Raw genomic sequence first — 23,710 nt, forward strand, 5'->3', positions numbered from 1 at the left:
CGGTTATTTTTTCTGTTGACCTCAATGAAAACTGGTTCCCTTGACTAACTGTAGGGAAAGTGGGTGGTATAACTGTTTGTAATTAAAAAGGGTTTATACATTTGGAACCTTGCAGAGTCCCTAAATTTTGCATGCTGCTTTTTAAGAGACTAATGAAGTGCACTCTGGCCAGATACAAGCTCCATAAAGCTCACACAGAAGATACTACAAGATCTAAATCAGTCTCGAGTGGGAGAGGTTGTTTTTAATGCTCCCAACCACAAGCTCACCACCAAATCCTTGCATTTACTCCCTCAGTGTTGCAATGGTGAGGATTCCCATTGTAAATTCTTAATAGCATGAATGGCAGAAAAAAAATAATCAGGCAGATTCTTTGTTAGTAAGACAAGTCTTAAAGCTGAAGCAATAGAAAAAAAACAAATAGCGATAGACTTGTTCTAAAAAGGATGAAAACATACAGCATTGAAAGAGGTAGTGCAGTCTACAGGAGTGAAAGAAAGCATACGGTAGTGGCAAACAGAATAAACGTAATGGACACAGCAAACCAACTATATGAGGAACTATAAAAATTAGTCTACTTTTGCCCTTTCTTTCCTGAAAATTCACTGAATAACAGATGTGAGCCCCACATCAGGTGTGGCCTTAGGACCTTGGGTGCAGGGCATAACACAGGATCGATCCCTTAGTCAACTGTTGTGGAATTGGCAGCCAAGTCACAGGAGACAACAACATCAGTCCAAAAATAAGCCATAAGAGCAGATGACAAAACATTAGACATCCCAGGAATGATTCTCTCTAGTAAGAAAAGACAAAGATCTGGCAGAAAAAATATTATAGGTGAAGCTGCCAGCAGTATCTGCAGTTAAGCTTGTCTACCACTTTCCAGTGTAAGACCTTGTTTTCACTCACATACCGTTGCCAATTTTTAACTGTTCAGGATGAGCTTTTCAATCTTCAGTCTGCCTCAAGCTGAATTTTTTGGAAACTTCCAGCAGAAATACTTCTGCTACTTCTAAGATCAGCTTTAAGAGAAAACACATTGTTTCACAATAGTTTTAAATTTCTTAGAAACACCCCAATATCTATTTCAGAGCTGGGATGGGAAGTTTTCCTAGGTAAGAGGGGAATAAGGAGGAAAAATCAGATAAATTCTTTTTGTTGCCGTTGACCAGAAGGATCCACCCGAACTTGGCCGAGTTAGAAGTTGCTGAAAATTGTTGAGGTTTTTCTTGCACATTCTCAGTACAGATGGAGTAGCTGGCAGCTAAGTTTTGCAAAGCTTCCATAGCAGCACTGGGCTTGCTAGACGGGATTGGATCTGTAGTCAGCCTAGTCTGACCAATATTCTCCCTGACAGTAGGCTGCACTGTTTTAGAGGAAAGGGTAAGAAACCCTAGAGTCAGCAGATAGATATGGGATCTATTCCTCCTTTAAGGTCTCATCTTAGTTAATAGTAGCTTATAAAATATGATCAGAATGACTGTCAGCAGTTCAGTTTTAAATTGTGTCTTTTAGAAGTCTATAATTCAACCATAAAAATTCCTTACGGGCTGAAAACTGGCTTATACTCTCAGTTCAGAAGTCAAAATTCTCTATAGCTTTTTTTTTTTTTTTTTCTTAATAGTCGGTTTTGAAGTGATAGAAAAGAAGAAACAGTCTTGTACAAATTCTGGCCATTTATTTCATAATGCACTTCATAATTCAGTTATGATAAGTATGATAAATTTTAAACTATTTGTTTCAAATGCTGGTCAGGCCCTAGAAGGAACATGAGTAATTAAAATCTTCACCATTAACACCAGGCATTCAAATGTGAATAAGATTTTCTGACCTTGGGATCTTAAGAGCTTATGTGATGTAATACCAAAACCTGTTATTCTAGTTTATCTTATAAATATTGAGATGATTTATTAAATGCATACATAATGAAAAGAGAGGGAGAAGGGGAGAAGTCCTTCTGACCTTTTATGGCAAAACTCATTCTGAAGACAGTTACTCAAAGTGTTTTCCTAATTTAAGCAAATGAAGAAAGATATAACCTGGAAATATCCAGGAGGAACAAGTACAAGGTCCTCAGAGGGGGCAAAGCAGATGCAAAACCTTTCTTGGAAGACCACAGCAGTTCTCATTACTACCAAGCTTCCCTTTGTAGTGGAGAAGATAGAGCTGCTCTTCCCATCCTTGGAATGCTTTCAAACATACTGTGCTTGGCACCCTGAGGTTAGCATGATTTTTGAGCAGATAAAAGCCTTTTACATGAAAAGGCAGATCCCATCCTCTTTCTTTTCTCTCTCTTTTTTTTTTCCCCCCCCCTTGGTAAGGTGGAAAGAAAAGCCTTATTCTGTCTGCAGTTCCACTGATTTCAATGGGAGCCATTTTCCACTGGTTTTGACAATTGAAGAACATGGATTAAGGGAATCAGAGGAAAGCTCTATTTACTAAACACCACATGTAGATTACCACTGATAGTTTTTCTAAGGAAATTTATGACCTGTGTGGAGTAAATAAACTCCCTTTTTGTAAAGAATCTGCAAGCCAATCATTCACGCTTGCTTAGAGACGTTACTGTTCATATTGCTTTTATGTGGAAGGCTACAGTAAAGGGTGATGTTCTGTCTAAAATAGACAGTTGGCAGCTTGGAAGAAGAAAAAAAGCCATTTCTGACACTACTTATCATGAGATTCTAGCTAGATTGTGGCATATTCACTCTGATTCAGGAAAGAAAGAAAGGATAATGATAGGACAATTATAATTCTTGTAACTAATATGTTATCTTCATGCACGCACTTGCATGCCTAGCTATGTTTACTGGCAAGTTACAGCATTTTACACATCTGAAATAAACAGAGAGCTCTTGATATGTTCAGAATGTTTAGTATGTCTGAAAGCTGTTTGTTCTATATCTCCGAGTGAATGAGAATGGGACAGACGCTCTTCTCCTGGCTGCCCACCCTGTAGTCCTACTATTACACTTCTTCCCTGCTTCCCTTTCCTCTCCCATGTTATGCTCTGGACCCAATAGAGACATAGCTGATTAAGGCAATCATGAAAATTAAGTGAGAAGAAGTATTAAGTGTCTGTATATCATGTTTTCAGAAATACTAGTGTTTTTCATCTACAAGCAACTCAGTGGCTTTCAGTGGTACCCCTCCATTTACACTGGTGTGAGAGGATAACTGGGCTCTTATTATCTTTAAAATCTACCTAATTTAATAGCTGCACACAATATGTATGCTTATTTTCTATAGACTATCATATGTGAAGTTACCAATACAACCTTTAGTAAGTATGATTCTACCTGTGAAAGTATTCTGAATTTAAAACAAGTAAGTGTCTTTCTGAGTGATGATCACATGTCCTTAAACCACCCTGCTGCATCTCAGCACATCAACTATGTGACGTCACTGGAGCTTTGCCTTCTCTAGAAAAAATTATCTGTTTTTGATGAGAGGTGTCAAAAATCGTTTTCTACCCTCAGGTCCACTCAAGTGCTAGTAGAAATTGTTGTCTCATTGGTGTGGACAATGTCAGGTAAATTCATTGCTTACCGTAGCAAATCATGCCTGTCAAGGGCTCAGGGGACAACTTGCCTGCATAGGATTTGCCCTGCAGTGTATAGAAGGATTTGTTACAGTAGGTGTTGAATCAACTGACTTGTCCAAACTGGAAGAGCAGTTGTTTTCAACACTGCTCCAAGATGTGTGGAGACCGGGCGGGCAGTTTGACAACAGTTGTCAAAAGCACATTGTTTGTCTGGGGTAGGTGCATACCTACTGAAATATTGACACTATAAAAGGACTAATTCAGTAAACGTGAGATAGTGCAAAATCTGCAGTGCCAGCATGGACTGTGACTTCCTATGCTGATGTGCACCTGCAGGATGTCAGATGATGAACAGGACTTTAAATACATAGTCACTTATCATCTACAGAAATACATGGTTCAAGGACACAATCATCAAAACCAGATGATTTTTAAGATTATGCCATCTAATTTACAGAAAAGTTGACTTTGATAGGACAGCTAGTGGAAGAAAATACCCATGTTATGAGAAAGCGATCAATACTTCTATCACATGAATCTGTTGACATACTACATAATGATGAATCTCACAGCCCCTTTATACACTATGTGCTCTTCTGTGAAAAAGCAGAAGAAACTATTTTGCCAAACAAGATTGGACCAGGTATCTCTACTTCTCAGATGTTCATTAATAACTGACCAACTTCATGGAAACATCATGAAAGAAATGGGTTGTAACATAAGTTTTCTTTTTCTATGGTATTTATTTTTGCAATTGCACAAAGAATAAGCTAGAATGTGAGAAAGGAAAACTGAAGCAGAAGTCATTTTCCAGCTGATAAAAGAAGATGCTATTTTGTACAGAACATCTAGGTGACCTCTGCAATGAATGCCATAAAATACTGTTTCGGCCACAAATGGAACAACATTTTTAGAAGGATTAATGTTTAATCTATCTGTCTGTCTATCTGTCTATGTGTGCAGGATTTAAAAAAGACTAAAGAAAGCTAGCAGCTCACTCTCACTTATAATTGCATCTGTAAAACTTTAAAACTGCGCAAGATCTTTCTCTACTGTGCTGGATGCCATTAGCATTAGCATATTACCACAGGAAAAAGAATGTGAAGTAGACAGTGACCTTCATAAGAAATCTTCCAAAAGCCTTCCATCCCTCCAAAACTTTAATCCCCAACAAGAACCTGACATTCATGAAACCCACTAAAATATCTGAACTGTTCAGTACGCTCACAGAGTTGATAACAGTCAGAGTATTTTTTGATAATGATAAAATCCAGAGCTTTATTAGGTGGAAGAAAGCAATTTTGGAGGAATTTTGAAAGCCTGGACAAATTTTAGAGTGGTCAATCACTGTACTTACTTAGAAGATTTTTTAATTTTTATTTACTTATTTATTTATTATTGCCTCTTTTTTTTTTTGGTTTTTTTTTTGGCATTGGTACAGTTTTCTGTCAGACTGCACATCCTATGGCATTCACACAAATCTTGCACAAGTACCATGCAGTCATGCTTTCTCTTTCCTGGCCCTGGATGTTAGGTGAATGTGAGCCTTTTAAATAAAATGGACACTCAAGAATCTAGATACTTTACAAATACTTTGTAACAGAGGATGAAAAGGATAGCAAGAATAGGGAAAGAATCTCTCTAGGTTAAAGAATTCTCTAATTGGTACTCTGTCGCAATTCCCAGTAAAAATGTTTTAGATGATCACTGTTATAATATTATTATAAAGGGTGACTGGATACGTCCTTTGGCTGATCCGAACGCATTGTCTATACTTTAAAATCAACATCCTAACTTTTTAATAATTTTAAAAAATGTATCGAATTCATTAGTCTAGAAGTATTTTTAAATGGCTCTGTATTTTCCAGCATGATGCTAAGGTGAAACTAGCAGAATGGAAATTGGAGACAAATAGCAAAGAAATAAAAAAGTATCCTACTCTGTTTTCCAGCTACAGAAATGACCAAGGCTGCCAGGGAAGCACCTTATACAAAAGCAACACTGTCTAGAGAAGAGGTAAGGATATTCTCAGGAGCTCTGCTGAAGGCAGTGCTTCGTACCCATAAGAAAGACGGAAACATGTAATTGTACTCTTCCTTTAAAACGAGGTCTTACTGCTCTCCTGTGTGTTACAGATCACATGTTATTTTGCATTGGAAGCTTAGTGCTAAAATCTAGCACATAAGGGCCAAGTTCTGCTCTTAGATACACACACACAACTCCAATGAACTCAAAGAGAGCTGTGTTCATATGTTTAGCAATGGAATCTGGCCCTAAATATTTAAACATTTATTCGGGGGGGGGGGGAGGAAGTTTCTCTGATACGTTTGTAACTCATATCTAATGTACACAGAGTACCATCACTGGGCACCCAGGTTAAGGAATAAAAAGTGTTGGGGAATCATAAACTCAGCATTCTACCTGCTCTGCATGGTCAAATAACATTAATTTGTTTCAGAACATTGAGGAAATTAAATCCTTAACAACCTGTGGCTGATGTTATTTATTCTGCAGTTCAGGAGTAATTTGATGCAAATTCCTGGCACTATTCCTATATTTCAAGAAATTACTGTTTTGAATGGAGTCATTCTGGAAACTTTCATTATATTAATATGCAATTCAGAAAGAACTAATGTCCTCTGCTTATATTTCCTCTGCAGACAAAGCTCAGTGTTCTGTGTAATTCTCACTTGTCTTTCAAAGGCTTATGACAGGAGTCCATAATAACCTAAGCATGTCATTTGGAAATAGTTAACCTGAGGATCCCACCTGCTTTCCATGGCAAAATGACCCCAGATGTATTTTTGTTAAGGATACAAAGGATTCAGAATCCTGCAAATTTTCTTCAAGCAATATAATACTCCAATTTGCATATCTAATAGAAGTAAACTATAATTATATATACATGTTATTTTCCTTGTATAAATGACAGCTACAGGAGAGCTGAGTTCCAGGTTCAGACACCTAAATCTGGTTGTCTACAATGCAAATGTTTAAATTTAAGCTAGATGTTTAAGCTCCCATTATGCTCAATTCACTTGCCTAAAATTAAGTCTCTAGTGCTATTATAGATGCCCTGGGCTACCTAAGAAATCGCTGTGGGGCTGGATGTACAAGTCAGGACCTACATGGGGCCCTATACTCTCTGGAAAGGCAGATAGAGGCCAGACAACATAGCCCACAGTATTTGACATAGACAACTAAACTCAGCCCTAGTAAATGCAGCCAGTGGCTTCTGGAGAGCAAGTCTGTTGATCAAACATACAGGTCTACTTTTGGATGAACTGAATTGGTCTCTTGCCTGCACTGTCCATGTTGATTTGGTTTCCACTGACTCCAATCAAAACCTAAACACAGCCCACATGTAGACATCTAATTTTAAGTGACTGCACCCAAAACTGAAACCTGCTCGTAATATTTTAGTTGCCATAATATATACTGTTATTAGAGTAACCAGTGTGCTTTTGGTTCAACTAGGGTTAAGCTACTTTGTGCATTTTGTGCAGTACGGTGGTTTCAGTTAAATGGTGGTGGGCAGGACAGCAAGAGTAATGGGCAGGTGTGATTACATGGGTGATGAATCTCTTGATATTGTTTTGCTTCAGTGAGCTCTTTGAGATCCATATGGACAATGTTTAGCTAAAGCTGCCACCTGCTCCCTAGCTAGAGGAATCTGTGGCTACTAGTGTTGGCTCTTTCTCTTGCTTGGGAGAATTGGAGCTTTGCCTCCTCTTTCCTGCTCTCATTTTTAGGTGTCCAGAACATCTAGCATAATGTCAGGGTGCTCTTTTCAGAGCTGTATGTTTTTTGGGCACAGTCAGCTTCATAAGAAAGACTCTGCACCAACTCTGTTGTTAGAGCCTTTTGGCTGGAGCCCTCTAATCCTAGAGGTCACCCCTGAGTATCTCTGACTATAGAGGCACAATGCGGGATGTTGCCAAAATACCATGACCATTTTAGGAAGTAGGTAGGAACAAAAGCATGTGCAGACTTGTAAGTTTGTTAATAATCATGGCCAGTTGGGCCCTCTATCCTGATCTTGCATCAGTGCTAACAAGGTAAATTAAGAATGATCCAGGACTAAGAAGTTCTTTGCTGCTACAAATCATGATTTTGGTTTGCTCTGGCGATTATCTTGGTTGAGATCAAACCTCAAGCATTACTTCAGATAATGTATACAATTATTAGCATATATTTTCCTTGAGTGTGTGTGGAAACTCCCAACCTCATTTGTGGAAGCCATGGCTTTGAATAGCATACAACAAACCAGCATTATTTAAGCTACAGTCTCATTTAGGGCAGTTGACTGGAGGGGCTGAAGGAGTCAGTGCTTGGGAAAAGGACCCCTCTAAGTAGTTTTTCTTCAAGTGAACTGACTCAGATCAGTCAGGAACGAATCTCTGCTTTTATCATATTTTCTGTTTCATTTGTATGCTGCTTACTTAAGGGTGTGTCTATGGTGTTTGCTTCCAAAACAAGTATTAATACATGTGCAAAATGACTACTACAGATTGAAGGTCTTGGTCGCAACCAGATTACACAACACAAACTTCGATCTTCAAAATCGTGGTGCTACCTAATTCTATTTCTCCAGGTCTTTAATTTCCTGGCATTGCAATTGCCTTAAATCCATTTTGGCACAGAATACATCATTATTTTCATATTGTGCTAGCGTACTCTCCTGCTTTCATCCACATGAGCCAGGAGTGAATAAGAGTTGGCAGCTTCATACTTGACTATTATATTGCAGAGTACACTTTAATCAGCACCCTAATAAATAGCATGCCCAATTAATTGGGACATTTGCCAGCAAACCAGTTCACTTCCCTACACTTCAATGGCTGTATATGATGGATAACTAGCATGCTCGTTGTTGTCTGCAAGCGTAGTTGTTGTAATTAACAGGTATGATTTGGTGTTCGCTGGCATGTGTTTCCTCAGTAGCACTCTGCTCATTTTTGAGTAGGCTCCCTGTTCCAGTGCAGCTGCTAAAAATAAATAAAAGGACAAATTTCCCTTGCTTAAATACATAAAAAAATGAATTTCTATGTATTACATTCCTATATGGTTTTGACAATAAAATACTTTAGTTGGCACGTTTCTGTTTTAATTTGTATAGCAAACAGGACTTTGTCATACCATAGGATAATTTATAATAAAGGGAGGGATTTCTGCTGCAGCTTTCTAATGCTACCTTTTTTACCAGGGATTGCACAGTGGCTTGCTTTAAAGTGGTATTTCCTTGAGGGAGATCCACAGAAATACAATTTATTTTCTGAAACTGGCATATGCTATGACTTACTGTATGCACGTGACACTTTCTCTTATTTGGACACTCTTTGCCAAAGAATTAAATAAAATTGAACACAGCAAACCTTTCTAATCTCTACATTCCTCACAGATTGCTTTAATGGAGACTGAAGAAATTATTGGAAGTAAATGAATATGAAAAGGGAAATGGGAAAGGGATCTTAAAAAGCGGGATGGCTATGGATCAGCAAAAGGCAGAAACATTTGTGTAATTACAGGAGAATATCATTTGTGGGTTATCTGAAAGGAATTGTCCCTGCTGGCATTTACTTTGACTTGTTGGCAGGAGGAAAAGAAACCATCCTGTACCACTGCATATGGTTCCTTATTAGTTGTGGCTTCTGCAGAGGCTCCATCTCTTTGGAGCATGGAGGATTTCTTTCATTACATAATCTGGATACTTTTTTTTTTTTTTAATACATTAATTTTTTGTTTCTCTTGTGTGTGCAAATTCTCTTTGCACCAATGCTTCTATACTGAGGTTATTATGCTAAAGGAATGCAAGTATCTAGAGTAACAATGGTTCATTTTCCTTTAATGACTTTGTCGACAGGATAGAGACATTTTTGTGGTGTGATGAATTCACTCGGTCTCCCGTTGTGTTTTCTCCACATGCTTTAGAAACTCTCTCTCTCTCTTTCTCCGACAATTGTGGCCATCCACTCCAGCAAGAACTTCATTACTTTATATTCATTGTATTTAAATGACACCCCGGTGGTGTCCTGGGGTGATTGATGTAAATTATATGCTATGTAGGGGAAAATAAAATCTTTTTCTGACTTTTTATGTTCTGCAGAGAAATAAAAAGTGAAAACAAATGACAGAGAAAAGCAGGCCTATTCAAAGTGAAACTTTGTTAGCATTATGGTTTGAGCAGACTCCAGTTTGTAAAAGTGCTGAGACAGTTTATAATGACCTTACGATCCGAAAGGTGACCCGAAAAGGGAAAATCATTTTGTATGTGCCCATTTTTGGTTCTGTATAATGCATAACAAAAACTTGATCTGTCTTTTTCCTCTCTGTGAAATACAGTAAGAATTCAGACGTGAGTAGGGAGCAGCCACTGTGTTTTTACCAGCTACACTAAGGCACAGTACTACAAGGGATGTTGTGTTCCTTAGCCCTCTTTCCTCCTGTCTTCTAACAATTTTTTTTTGGCATAAGACTTCATAGCCAGTCTGTATCTCTCTTGCTCAATTATTCTGCTAGAAACTATCACCTGTAGAAGTGGCAACAGAGGGAATGTTCTTCCATCAGCCCAGCTCATCATTGGGCAGTAACTTCCATCACTTCCAAACTAGTTACCTCTCACTATGGGGAAAAGGGTTTTGCACAGCAACAAAAATTGTCAGAAAATGTTGTCAGGCATTTCAGCAAGTCACATTGCCTCTATCCAAGTGCCTGAAAGTTATGTAGTACACACTGGACATGCTCAACCATATTATCCCAGTAATTCCCTTATTAAAATTACGATATGGAATTGCTGTAGCAATTTCTCTATTTTCTATGTTTTCACATTAGTCTGTCTTGCCAATTCTGGTACACGTTAAGAGATGCATGGTACATAGCATAGAAATGTCAGCAATATGCTGCCTTGCCATCCTCGGTTTAATGTAAGATTTTGGCAAATCACAGAATTTGGCTTAAAATTTGAGTCACCTCAAGGCTTGGCAGAATGCTTTGATTCTCCTTTTGGCCAGGAAAATGCTTATCAATAATCCTGCTTCGGCTGAGGTTGCCCAGTGTTTTATAATGTTCAGGCCATCCTCCTTGCAGCAATAACTAGACTTTGCTGTGCATGCAAGAATCAGCAGTGTGAGGCCTCTTATCCTCTAGGATATTATTGTAGCTGCTTGGTGTTTTGCCCTGTTTCTGTCAGTGCTTGGGCTGGTATCGGCTTTATTTTCATAATCATACGCAGCAGCAGAAGGGAGAGAGGCTGGCAGCATTCACAGCAATCAGAAGAATTGACGCGTCTTTCGAAGCTGATGTGGGAGGTGGGAACAGGAAGGAAGCAATGCGGAGGGGAATGATAGGGTGTTTATATGAAGTAGTAAGAAGGATGGGGAGTGAATGGTAGTCAAAAAAAAACAAAAAGTAAGAGTAGTAGAAGGAAGCTAAAGAGAAAAAGCAGAAAATGACTTTCTAATAAGCTGGAATTCAGATGGCCCCTAGAATGTTAAGATCATGTAGTTGTTGCCAGAGTTTCCACTTTCCTCCTTTTCTTATCCCTCAAAAAAAAAAAAAAAAAAGGTAGTAAAATGCTAAGAGGTACATAAAATTATGAAGTCTCCAAGCTGTCGGTTTCTTAGAATGAATTGTAGTTTAAATAACATGGATCCTCTTTAGTGTGCAGCCAGGAATATGTATTATCATAGAATCATAACATGGCTTGGGTTGGAAGGGGCCTTAAAGATCATCTGGTTCCCAGCCCCCCGCCACGGGCAGGGATACATTCAACTAGACCAGGTTGCCCCAAGCCCCATCCAACCTGGCCTTGAACACTGCCAGGGATGGGGCAACCACAGCTTCTTTGGGCAACCTGCGCCAGTGCCTCACTACCCTCATAGTGAAGAACTTTACCTCTTATAATGTTATATATGCTATAAATGTTGGTAATTTATTAATTCTAGCTTATACCATGGTACAAATCACCCTATCTCCTAACAAATTTGTGTGTGTACTTGCAGATGACTGGAATGACCAAAATTAACTCCCAAACACCTACAATTAGGTGTCAAAGAAAGAAAAGGTTGAAAGAAGAAAGGAAGGGTAAAGAGGAGAGGAAAGGTAGGCTGAATGCTCCAGCTGTGTAATCATGTCCTTCCCCATTAACCTGTTGAGCTGATGGAACACAGGAAAGCTGCCATTGCCAGGAATTAAGAGAGAAAACACGGGCCCTGCTTATAGATAGATGGTACTTAACCACCCCAATGCATTTAACCACTCCAGTACAGAAAAGACTGTTTCAGTTGGAAGAGACCTACAGCGATCATCTAGTTCTGACCATTTCGGGGCTGACCAGAAGCTAAAGCATTGTTAAAGGCATTGTCCAAACAAAAACGGACAGACATGGAAGGCATTGACCACCTCTCTAGGCATTGACCGCCTCTTCCAGCGTTTGATCACCCTCTCAGTAAAAAAAAGTTTCCAAATATCCAGTCTAAACCTCCCCTGGCACAGCTTTGTTATGGCAGAAATACTACAACTTGCTGCGCTGCAGTGCAGATCCACCGGTATTTCCAAGGACAAAGTGTACGCAGATAGCTACTTTACACACCAAAGGGGAAGGCGATTTTCAAACACCTCTACAATGCTGAAGCTGCAGAGATAAGGGTGCGCTGCCACCTGCACCGAGGCCAGGCACCTGTGTAAGTGCTAGAGAGGATCCAGCCTTCTCTCCCCAAACCCTTCCGGCCTTTCAGCCCTCGGCGCAACCCTCAAGCTGCCTCCCTCCAGCGATGCCGGGCGCTGAAGGGGAACGGGGACGGCCACGGCCGCCCGGGCCCTCCCCTCAGCCACCAGGCAGCACCTGCGGGAGGCGGGCGTGGGAGAGCGATCCCACAGCGGGCTCAGGCGACCGACGGCGGCGAGGAAGCAGCGAGGGAGGAAGGAAGCGGCGGGGAAGGAAAAAGCAGCGGGGAGGGAGGAAGCGGCGGCGAGCCCCGCCCCGGCTCCCCCCCTCGCCCTGGGAGGCCGCGGCTGCCACACAGCAGATGGAGGCGGCGGCGCGCCGCGGCCGCTGTGTGGCGGAACCGGCCCCTCCCCCCTGCGGGCGGCGCCATTTTACCCCCCCCTCGCAGCGTGTGAGCCTCAGCGCCGGAGCCGCGGCCGCTGTGGTGGCGGCGGGGGCTGGGGAGGGGGAAAGGGAGCGAGAGGCCGCCGCTTTCCGCCCCCCTCGTTCCTTGCCTCGGTCCAAGCAGCGCGTGAAGGGGAAGGGACGAGGTTCAGTTCCTGCCCCTCTCTTTCCCCTTTCCGATAGCCGCACACGGGGTGGGGGGGAACTGGGCACCACCAAGCCAGGCTGCTCCTTCCCTCCCTCCCTCCTTCCTTCCTGCCTTCCTCCCCTGCACATCACAGCCTCCTCTTCCATCCATCCATCCATCCTCGGGGGTGAGCCTTTGAGTGAGTCACCAGCGAGGGCACGCAATTAGACAATGTGTTGCTGCTAACTAACTTAGCAAGGCTGCTCGTTTCTTTGGGGCCTTGAGGAATATTTAACCCCGCGGGTTCCCCTCGGGGGTACCTGTGAGGCGCTGCAGGGCGGGCGGGGCGGCGGGGTGTGCCTGCGGACGCGGGGGCTTCTGATAACTCCATCTGTGTTCGTGGTTTTGCGTTTCGTAGGTCGCGGCGGGCAGATGAGAGCAGCGGCGTGCGAAGCGTTACCGCCGCGGGGGGATGCGGCCGCAGCCTCGGGAAGCGGCTCCTCCGCGTACAGCGAGCCGCGCTGGTGTCGAAGCCGAGATGCTGAGCAGCGGCCCAGCTCTCAACCCAGGCAGCGATGCTGCCTGGTACCCGGCTGCCAGCTCCGCTCCCAGCTTTGTCGCCTCCTAACTATGCGATTTCGGGTGGAAGCGCTAGACCAGGGGTTTCTTGCTGCTGGGAGGTGGCAGCGAGCACCTTTTTCCATGTTTCACTCTTGTGTCGGTTTTCTTGTGGCCTGCGGTGTTGTTACGCACGTGGGACTCTGCCGTGTTCGTTTTGTTGTCTTGCGACTAATCTTGAAGATGCTTCTACAAGTCTTTTTTTTTTTTTTTTTTTTTTTTTTTTTTTTTTATCGTAGACTTAAAATTAGGTGGCAGAGGCCAGGCTTTAGCCTGCAGTATGCCATGTAGTGTTGGGTGTTGTCAATCTCTTGCTGTTGCTCTGATGCTGTGAAATCTCAGTAGTTTGTAACTTTCCTCTGTTGGAAGTGGATTTCGTTTATTTTGCACAAACAGGTGTGGTAGTTTATTAGTAGAAATACTGTAATATTCCTTATGGAAACTGTTAGGCCTTACAGAAATTACTGGTGAATGCTAGAAGCCTAGGAATAACAGCTAGTCCAGAATACTTGTCTATGTGGGCTTCAAGTGGTTTTGAAACTTACTAACTATATTTTACATGTCCTATTTACAGATCAACTGCTTATAAGTTCCTAGAAATTACACAAATGAATGCCTTGCAGTCTGTGAATGTGAGGTACAATATACATGCAAAATATTTATTACTGTGTATGTGAAGGGAAGGTAAGAACTTGATGTTGCGGACAACCAAGTTTGCTGTATGGCATTAGTGTTAATGATTTATTGTGAGACATTTGATTTCCTAAGAGTGAATCTGTTTCAAGGTTTGCAGTGGTGTTGGTGATATGCTTAAATTTTCTTTTGAAGTCTTGGATCTAACTCCCACATCATTCTCTTCCTTGGTACAGGCCTCTCTTTCCCTTTGGCTTAAGGCACTGCAACCTGTGCAGTGCTGACTTACTTGGCAGGGTGCAGTTCACCCTCCCTTTCTCCCTCTTTGCATATCTTTCTTCACTGTTGGCCAGATCTGAGTGGCATGGAAGGCAGTGTCAGTCTTTCTTTTAACTTTGGACTTTGCACAGGCTCGTATTCGCATGTTACTAATATGCAAATCAGATTTTATTGTGATTCCTTTTTGTGCTGTGTATTGTTGATGTGTGGATGGGAATGCTGATGTTAAAAGTAGCATTTCCAACTGTAACAGTATTTATTTCTGTTTTTCTGAGAGCCCCATCTCTGTGAATCTTGTGAAAGTGTGAAAATACTCATTTTTGTTTACATAAATTCTTAGTTGTGGTGATTCTGATGAATTAGCTTGAGGTCTAACCGGAATAACAAGAAATCCTTCTATGCTTTACTGGCATTTTACTCATTACTTTCAAATGTATGGATTTGGAAACATTGCTTAAGGTTTAACAGGATTCAGTAGCCTTTAGAGTATTTGCTAAGCCTGTGAGTGTCATAACCAACTGAATTACTCTCGTGGGCTCAATTCTGAATAAAACAGAGTGGAGCTGTCTGAAATTTGATTAGTCAATTAGTAACTTGTCAGCATAAGCAAGCTGTAATTTAGTAAGCTACAAGTGTTTTAAGAATTACTTACACGTAATGGTCTAGAGCAACACTCAACATTGTTCACGTTGTTATTGCTATTCTGATGTGATGCCCTCAAGCAATGAGACCAGCTAGACAGTGTCTTTCTAGGTCATTATTGAAAGGGTGTTTTAGGGCATGAGGCCAAACCCAAGCAGGGTAATTATACCATAGAAACTAACTGAGTTGATGCTCTTGTTGCAATTGTGAAATATCCAAATGTGTAGATACACAAAATATTTAAAGAAAAGTGAACTAGTTAGGCCTGTGTTCTCATGGAGCCAGGCAGCAGTGACTCAGTTGCAAGCTGATCTGGCTGATCAGAAAACTGAATGTCAAAGGTACTGAAAATGATATTGATTAGATCTGTAATCTGTGTTTCAGATACTTGACGTTCATAGCACTACATGTAATCATTATTAATGTTAAGTAATCTTAGTAAGTGTTCATTTGCAAGCTAACACAGAATAAATTTCTATTTATAAATAATCTTTGGCTTTTCTTTACCCCTGTATTTTTGCATACGTTTGAAGTGTTATGTTTGATTACAGTCAGGTATTTACAGAATCAACTGAAAGTTTCTAGTTCACACAGCTCCTTAAACTGTCATAGAAATAACAGTAATGGTAAAAAGAAGCCAAGAGCTTCTATGAAAGATGTGATTTGAAGCATCCAGATATTTGCCTAACTGTTGCTAGAGTCTCTGAAGTAAATCATCAGAATTATCAATATAGCTCTCCAATGTTAAGTGCTTTTAGAAATCATGTGCATAAGTAGCAAAGAAAAATGTGCATTTTCAAGTAAGCAAGGATACATTTTAGCAGAAACCTATTGGACATCATTTGTGACCATGAGATCTCTAAAAGGGGTTGGTATCCTGAACGTTACTGACTTACTGTTATACCTACTTCCAAAGAGCTAATTTTCATGGTCGTAATTTATATGAAAACCATGGCTGTTTTACCTGCAGCTTTCCTTGTGATTGGTATTGTGAAAATAAGCAACAGTGGAGATAGACATTTTCTGCTCTAGAGAATTTAGACTTAAGATGGCAAGCAGTGATTTTAGGAAGTTGAGGAACAGTTCAACAGTAAGAATTGGAGAAAATTCTTATCTTGGCTATTTATTTGGCTACTCGTTCTTCATTAGGAATTTTTGATACATACATTGATGCCCTAACTTGAGGGCAGCAGTGGGGCAAAATATGAGATTCCTTATATGCCAAAATGTTCAATTAAGGTCAGGATGGAACTATATTATGAAGTGATTTTAACTGTATTTCAAATAGTGAACTAAGTGCAGCTCAGGGTAACGTGAAAGGAAGAGGATTGATTCAATTGGTGTGATAGGTTGGAAAGATAACACTATCTTGAAAGGAACTGAGCAGATGAAGGGCTAGAGAGAGAAGTTCTACCCAGGACAGCATAGTTTAAAGTTAATTGTAAGAGGCAGGCAAACTTGGTTGTGCTTTACAGAGAATCTGACAACACTAGCAAAACCTTAAATTTTAAGTTACTTTAGATGGAACTAAAGGTAGATGGGAACCATGATGACAAATGAATTTGCTTGCTGGCAAATGAGCAGTAAAGCAGACTGACAAACTAACTGCACATTCATGTAGGAATGTTCTAGTCTTCAAAAAAAAGCAAAACACTGAGGAAGTTACAGTTTGGGGTCTGTTCATCTTTGCATGCTGGAGTCAAGTATGTAAGTTCCTACTGACTTGAAGCCACATTTAACACGAGATTCGCAAGCACACCTTATATTGGCTTTACTGAAGATTGTCAGTGGTTACTGCAGGAAGGTCATGATTGCTAAATTCCATGTCTATACAATTATTAAATAACTGGTATGGAAGATTCAGCATACTACTAAAATAATGCATTTTGAAAAAATAAATGCTAGTCCAAAAAAAGTTATGGTTACAGGAGCCAGATTCTGGAAGGTATGGAAACTGCTGTTGTTGCAGATTGTCTGGTCTTTACATTCTTTTGTTAAAGCACTTTTAGGAAGGAAGAAAAAAGTCATTGGTGCTTAAATTTGCAGTGCCGTTAACTGCCAAATGTGGTGTGGAATTCTGCAAAAAGTGCTGCACATTCAATTCAGAGGGAGGTGGGCATCTACGTTAGATTAATTTTTCCCTTCATTCTTGGTTAAAAATAAAGAAATCGCTTATGGGGAAGGACAGAGCTCTGATTAGACTGGAGTTAGAAACTCTGGGAGAAGTGTTTGTAAACATCTCCAGATGTGGAGGCATACCTCTCCTGTAAGATTAGGCTGTGTGTTTCTCAGGCTCAAATAGACTCATCTGTGTATTAATATTCTTTCAGTAGTCAAGATCTTTCTGTGGTTTGTTTCAGAAGAGGCTTACATAACTGTTACATCTAACTCATGGATGGGCAAATTATAGCTTAAAGTATGAGGACATGCAGAGTAATTTCAATAAAATGCAGTGGTTATTATGCAGAATGGAGTCAGAAGGTTATGCTTCAGTCTGTAGTTGGTTGGTGACTTTCCTTTCCCTGCAAAGTCAGTCAGAGAGTTATGCTTGTTTACTTGTTTACTGCTTTCATTTCAGGTCTTCAGTATAATTAATGCCCAAAGATATTTTTTTCTGAGAGCTGGAAATGAACACTAAGCATTATTTTAAAACTGTCCTGTTTGATATCCCTGGAGATAAAGATAATAAGATTCATTTTATTCTTTGGACCAAAGTCTCTGCCTACGTGTACTTGGATTTTTTGGGCCAGATACCCTTTGTATCAGACAAACATGTTTCTTCCATAACTTCTACATGGGCATGAATGGAAATACATGGAAATAGATGGAAAGGGGGAAATGATGTTCAGTTGTATTCCTTCTATTCATGTAGGCTTTTAAGCATGTTTCGTTTCAAGAAAGAATATCATGGTTAAAGATGAGATGCTTATTTGTCTGAGTGGTGAAAGCTGGGCTATGCATTGACACCTATAAGTACTTCTTTCTGGAATTCACTTTAAAATAAAACTATCATAAGCATCTAGTCTATCAGGTAATAAAGGGAAGCAGCAGTAGCAGATGTAATGTGTTATCCTTAGCATGAAGGGTGCATGCATTCCACTTTGTGATACTATGTTAATTATTACAAAATGAAAGAAAGCTGAGATTGCATCCCTAGCTTTGAACAATATTATTGCGTGCAGACCCGCTGCAGATGTGTCACTGCCTGCCCACAGATTGCTTCTAATCCTGGATTCACTCTGGCTGTTCCTTGAAAGTTTGTGACTTTGCTTTATCTGCTTGGCTTTTAAGAGGCCCTCTTTAGGCAATATGGAAGTTATTAATCTCATTGCCTATAAGCAGAGCCATTTCTTAATTGTTACAAAAGCAGCTGGTTGGCTTGGCGTGGGTTTTTTTGGGGGTTTTTTTTTCTTTTCTTTTTTTTTTTTTTTTTTTTTTTTTTACCTGAGCAGGTTAGAGGATGATAAAGGAGTTTCATTATACACTTTGAACCATTAGTTTATTGTAACAGTCACTGGTGTACTGTGCTTATGCAAGACCCTTTAGAGTGTTTCTAGTTCCAGTCTGCTTGAACAGCTCAGGAGAACTTAAGGACTTAATACTTAGTGTTTTAATTTTCAGTTAAAATTAACTGGGAGAGTGAGTAATCAGAAAAATAATATATGTGCTCCAGTATTTGGTTATGGGTTATTGTGGGGTTTTTCAGCTTTTTTGTTTTTTGGTTGTTTGGGTTTTTTTTAAACTTTTTAAATTTAATCTTTGTTTATTCTGTTTTTATAATTTTGAACATACACTTAGAAAGCCAGCCTTGCACATGGTCAAAGGGTGTACAGTTGTTCTTGTTTTTTAAATGCACTAGCAAAAATCTGTATTTCCTGTAGTTAATTAAGTTCTTACTTCTCCAATCCTAGAAGACATATCTTATACTCTCTGCTGGTGAGGCCATGCATGCACTAAAATACTCAGTGGTAACAGGCTAGTTAATGTAATTGCTCTGAAGTAGAGAGTGTAAAAACAAAAGCATTAATTTTAATTTTGTGTTAGATCATAGTCATCTTGGCTTTTATTTCCTTCCTGTTTTCTTTGGAGTTATATAAATGAAAATATGTCCGTCTTTAAATTTTTGCATGGTTTCAGGTTATAGGTAAATGTATTTATGAAAGGTGAGAAAAGAGGACTGATGCAGTAATCAAGTGTACGTTTGTTGAAGTCAGCATAATAGTAAATTCTGCTCTAATGTGTTGTTTAATTTAAAAATTTATGCAGGGACACTGCTTTTTTGTAATTCTGCATCTTCCTTAGCTTATGACAGAGGCATCAGATAAGATTCATGAGCATCCACTCTGGTTTTAAACTGGCCCGGTTTAGATTACTGTCTTTCTTGTGAAGTGAGAGCTGTAGTAATATTAATGTTTGCTCTGCCTAATTGTGTTTAGATCAGCTCTTGAACAGATGTATTGGAGGACTGGACTGAATGCATCTTTCTCTGCATGTTTTGACAATGGTGGTATTTGAATAGAAGTATTTCAAAAGATGGAGTTGTTAACCTTGTATATATATGTTTTAAGACTGCTTATATATGTCCCAAATGATGTGAAGTAGCTTAGAGATTTGGTGCTCTACAGTTACAGCTTAAATGTATAACCTGGATTTCAAATTCAGGTTTTAGGAGCAGTAGAGCTTCCACTTTTATATGTGTCTCTAGATCTTGAATAAATAGATGGATTATACAGATCAGTTATTGGTTGTACAAACATTAGTGTGACTGGTAATCTAGGAGTTGATTTGGATATGAAGGATGGCTATGAAATGAAAGTCTGCCCTTGGTGAGAAGGATGGGCCTAAACTTGACAAGAAATGGCTTAGAACTTGTTTTCCTCAGCTGAGAACTCCTGTGTTCTGCTGATTCACGTGGAACAAGTACTTTTTTCTGTTGTGACTCTAATATAAAAGGCATCAAGGTTACAGTAGATGCTTTTAAATATTTACATTAATGATTATATATACCTTTTAATGTATATTTTTATTACATATTTGATTGTAATACTGTGCTTATGGGAAAAGAATTTGTAAAAGCTGGAGCTGTTTGCGTAGGAACTCATAATTACTAGTCCAAATAATGTTAATCAGAATTTATCTTCTCCTTGGTAGAGTTCATGATTAAAATACAGCATGTTGAAATAATCTGTGACCTAATCTGAACATCTGAATCCTTTTTGTAGAATATGGCAAACAGCTGCATTTCAGTCCGGGGCTAAAACAAATACAGTATATTGACCCATTGAAGATTACAGTAGGCTTTTCAGTTCCATGTTAGCTGTACTTATTGAAGAAAATTGATTTGAGAGTGCTTCTGCTTTGGAATGATTTTTTTTAATGTCCGGAAGAAAGGAAATAGAACATACGGATGATGGAACTTTGATGTGTAAAGAAGTTAATTATCTAAACCATCAAACAAAATGTGGGCTGTGGAAGTAATTATTGTAAAGGGTCTGACAAAGCCCAACAAGCTGTTGGTTTTTTATGTCAAGAAAATGCTGTACACCTGCTTGATTTGAAAGTTAAATCATTTGGTTGCAATAGGAAGACCAAGTTTTTAGGGAAGCAGTAGTTGATAAGCTTTCAGCTCTCCAACCTACTAACACTCACACAGATGTATGACTCTTCAAGTTTTTTTAATTAAACTGTTCTTGTCCACTTGGAGGACAGGAACCTTGAAAAGCATTCACTTCAAAACAGGACACACATGAATCACAAATGTTATGCTGTGAGGAGGCAACTGTGGAATTGTACCATGTTGTTGGGGAATTTTGGGAGAATGCTTCATGAGTTATCAGACAGAACTTCATGGATAAAGCAAAATGATTGCCATGGATGTTCAAAGAAAATAGCTATATGCTTTAAATGATGCAGTTTACAAAAAAATTAAACCCTTAAGTCTTCGTATGTTATTTAGTTTTTAAACTTTAAGGCACATATGATAAGTATGTTTCATGGCTTTTTCTACAGCTGTTTTAGAAAGTATTAACTGAGGTGTTCCCCTAACTAGTTTATTTAGGGTCTGTGTAAAATTGTATTAATTTACATTTAGGAATAGTGGTACTGTGGTATTGGGTATAAACTGATAACTACTAAAATGAATCATAATCAGTCCCAATCAAATAATGAACAGTAAAATACATATCAATTTCCAAATCTTTGGGCTTGTACCGTTGGAGCTTCCTCTTCATTCTCTTCCATGTGTACCTAGAACTTTCTTGGAAATACTGTCACCTTCCTTCATGTTATAAAAGTTTTGTATGTAAAAAAAAAAAAAAAAAACCAAACTAAAAAACCCTCACTAATTTGACTGTTTGGATTATATGACTCCCTGGTAACTGCTGATTATGTCAGCATCCTGCCATCACTTAAGCCTGGTGTGTAACTACTCATATGATTAAAATCAGACTTCAGTGGGAGTAAACTTTAATCACAAAGTTACACATGTGCATAAGTGCTTGCAGGGTAGGGATCTAAATTAGAATCTGCTTGAAGATGAAGTCTGTGAAAATCTACTCGAAAGCATTAATAAAGAAACAACTTAGGGCACCAAGTTGGCTGGGAGTGGTGATCTGCTTGAGGTAGGAAAGCTCTACAGAGGGATTTGGACAGGCTGGATCTATGGGCCAAAACCAGTTGCCTGAGGTTCAACACGGCCAAGCGCTGGGTCCTGCACTTGGGTCACAAAACCCTGATACAACACTACAGGCTTGGGGCAGAGTGGCTGGAAAGCTGCGCAGTGGAAAAGGACCTGGGGGTGCTGATTGACAGCTGCTGAACATGAGCAGCTTGTGTCCAGGCAGCCATGAAGACCAACGGCATCCTGGCATGTATCAGCAACAGCATCGCTAGCAGGGCCAGGGCAGTGATCATCCCCCTGTACTGGGCTCTGGTGAGGATGCACCTGGAATCCTGCATTCAGTTCTGGGCCCCTCACTACAAGAAAGGCACTGAGGTGCTGGAGCGGGTCCAGAGAAGGACAGTGAAGCTGGTGAAGGTTCTAGAGCACAAGTCTTCTGAGGGGCGGCTGAGGGAACTGGGATTGTTTAGTCTGGAGAAAAGGAGGCTCAGGGGAGACCGTATTGCTCTCTTACAACTACAGGAAAGGAGGTTGTAGCAATGTGAGACTCAGTCTCTTGTCCTAAGTAACAAGCAATAGGATGAGAGGAAGTGGTCTAAAGTTGTGCCAGGGGAGGTTTAGATTGGGTATTAGGAGAAATTTCTTCACCAAAAGGGTTGTCAAGCATTGCAATGGGCTGCCCGGGGAAGTGGTGGAATCACCATCCTTGGCGGTATTTTAGATACGTGGCACTTAGGGACATGGGTTAGTGGTGGAATTGGCAGCACTAGGTTAATGGTTGGACTTAAGATCAAGTCTTCCAACCTAAATGATTCTCTGATTCTACCTAAATGGATAAGCTTTTTATTTTTGTTGTTCATCCATATGCTGTTATGTCATTAACGTTTTAAAGCACTAATTCTTTTCTTACTTCTTGGAGGTGTCTTACATTTTGTATTTAAAGTATTACAAGTTTTCTTAAACCAGAGCATATTATTTGTGATTGATAGCAATGCTTTTAATGGTGTTTAATGTAAATCTCGTCGTTTAGTTTGGTAGTTTTAGATTGGTTTTTAGAAATGAAACCTATCTTTGAGTGGAGAAAGGTAAGATCTCTTTAGAGATCTTGCAGCAAAGGAAACTATTGATACATGATTTTCATTGTCATTAATACTGTTACTACTAGTACAAGAAATGAGCAGTACAACTCAACTATTACTAGTGTGCATCAAACTAGAAGAGGAAGAAATGTAGTGGGAATATATCCTGTTTATCAGGAGACTTAGATGGTGTGTTCTTTTTTAAAAGTTTTTCTGAAGAGAAAAATAAAAGTCTCTATTACAGAGTTTTCCGTAATTAAACAAATATTGATTTGTTAGACTTTTATTAAAATAAGTTAGTTTTTAAAAAGAAATTGTTTAAAGGCTTTTGATTTGCCTATTATTAAAGAGGAAAAAAGATACATTAATTGCTTCATAGAATAAGAGTAGAATTGTCCTGGGTTTGGTTTGAGTTTTTTGATGAGAAATTTGTATAGAAAAGCTGTAAAATACTTTGTATAAAGATAGAACCTTCAGTCGTACAAGTATGATAACGTTCAAGTCCCGCTCCTAGTGCATTTCTGTTTTAGAGACTCAACTAGTATGTGTACATAAAGCTGGTGTCTTAGAAAGAAATGTTGTGATCTCAGTGCTTATCGAGTTTTTTCTGGCTTTTTCTGAGATTCTGCTTTACTCCTCTTAGTCCCAGTGGAGCATCTTAGTGCTTTTCCTAGGGTACCTCTCCAGGGTATTAAAAAATAGTGCATGTTTCTAGTACTTTGGTTACAGTAGACATCAACACTCCTATATTTTCTGAAGTGTTGCAGATAGGCTTTTTTCTGCATGCAGTGCCTTTACATTCAAGTCTACCCCATATAGCTTTCCTTCCTTTTCCAATACCTAGTATGAAACATTCATAAAATATAACTATTGTAAGCGTTGTTATTTCTTTGTTTACTCAGATGAGCAGCACTGTGGCTAGCCCGATGTCAACGGTTGCCTCTTCAAGCAGTGGAAGAAAATCGACAAGCTTTACGCCTGAGTTGCAAAGTATGATGTAAGTAATCAGTTAAAATACCTGATAGTATCTGCATTTTCTATGCATCTTTTACCTGGTTTC

The 23,710-nt window shown here is 39.6% G+C and overlaps 1 protein-coding gene across 5 annotated transcripts in view; it reads left to right on the forward strand.

Annotated features, from left to right (window-relative positions):
- The first annotated feature begins 12,629 nt into the window (after nucleotides 1-12,629).
- SUPT3H (SPT3 homolog, SAGA and STAGA complex component) overlaps nucleotides 12,630-23,710 on the forward strand; it is a 271,275-nt gene continuing 260,194 nt past the window's right edge. Inside the window, exons 1-2 of one of the 5 annotated variants that reach the window (XM_030489154.1) lie at nucleotides 12,630-12,799; nucleotides 23,553-23,647. In XM_030489154.1, coding sequence (XP_030345014.1) covers nucleotides 23,553-23,647 — 95 coding nt within the window. In that variant the 5' untranslated portion in view covers nucleotides 12,630-12,799. Of the gene's footprint in view, nucleotides 12,980-21,740; nucleotides 21,884-22,744; nucleotides 22,840-23,552; nucleotides 23,648-23,710 lie in introns of those variants that run through there. The other 4 variants (XM_030489152.1, XM_030489153.1, XM_030489150.1 and 1 more) reach the window with 4 other exon arrangements.

Source organism: Strigops habroptila, chromosome 6 (assembly GCF_004027225.2).
Source record: "Strigops habroptila isolate Jane chromosome 6, bStrHab1.2.pri, whole genome shotgun sequence".
Taxonomy (NCBI): domain Eukaryota; kingdom Metazoa; phylum Chordata; class Aves; order Psittaciformes; family Psittacidae; genus Strigops; species Strigops habroptila.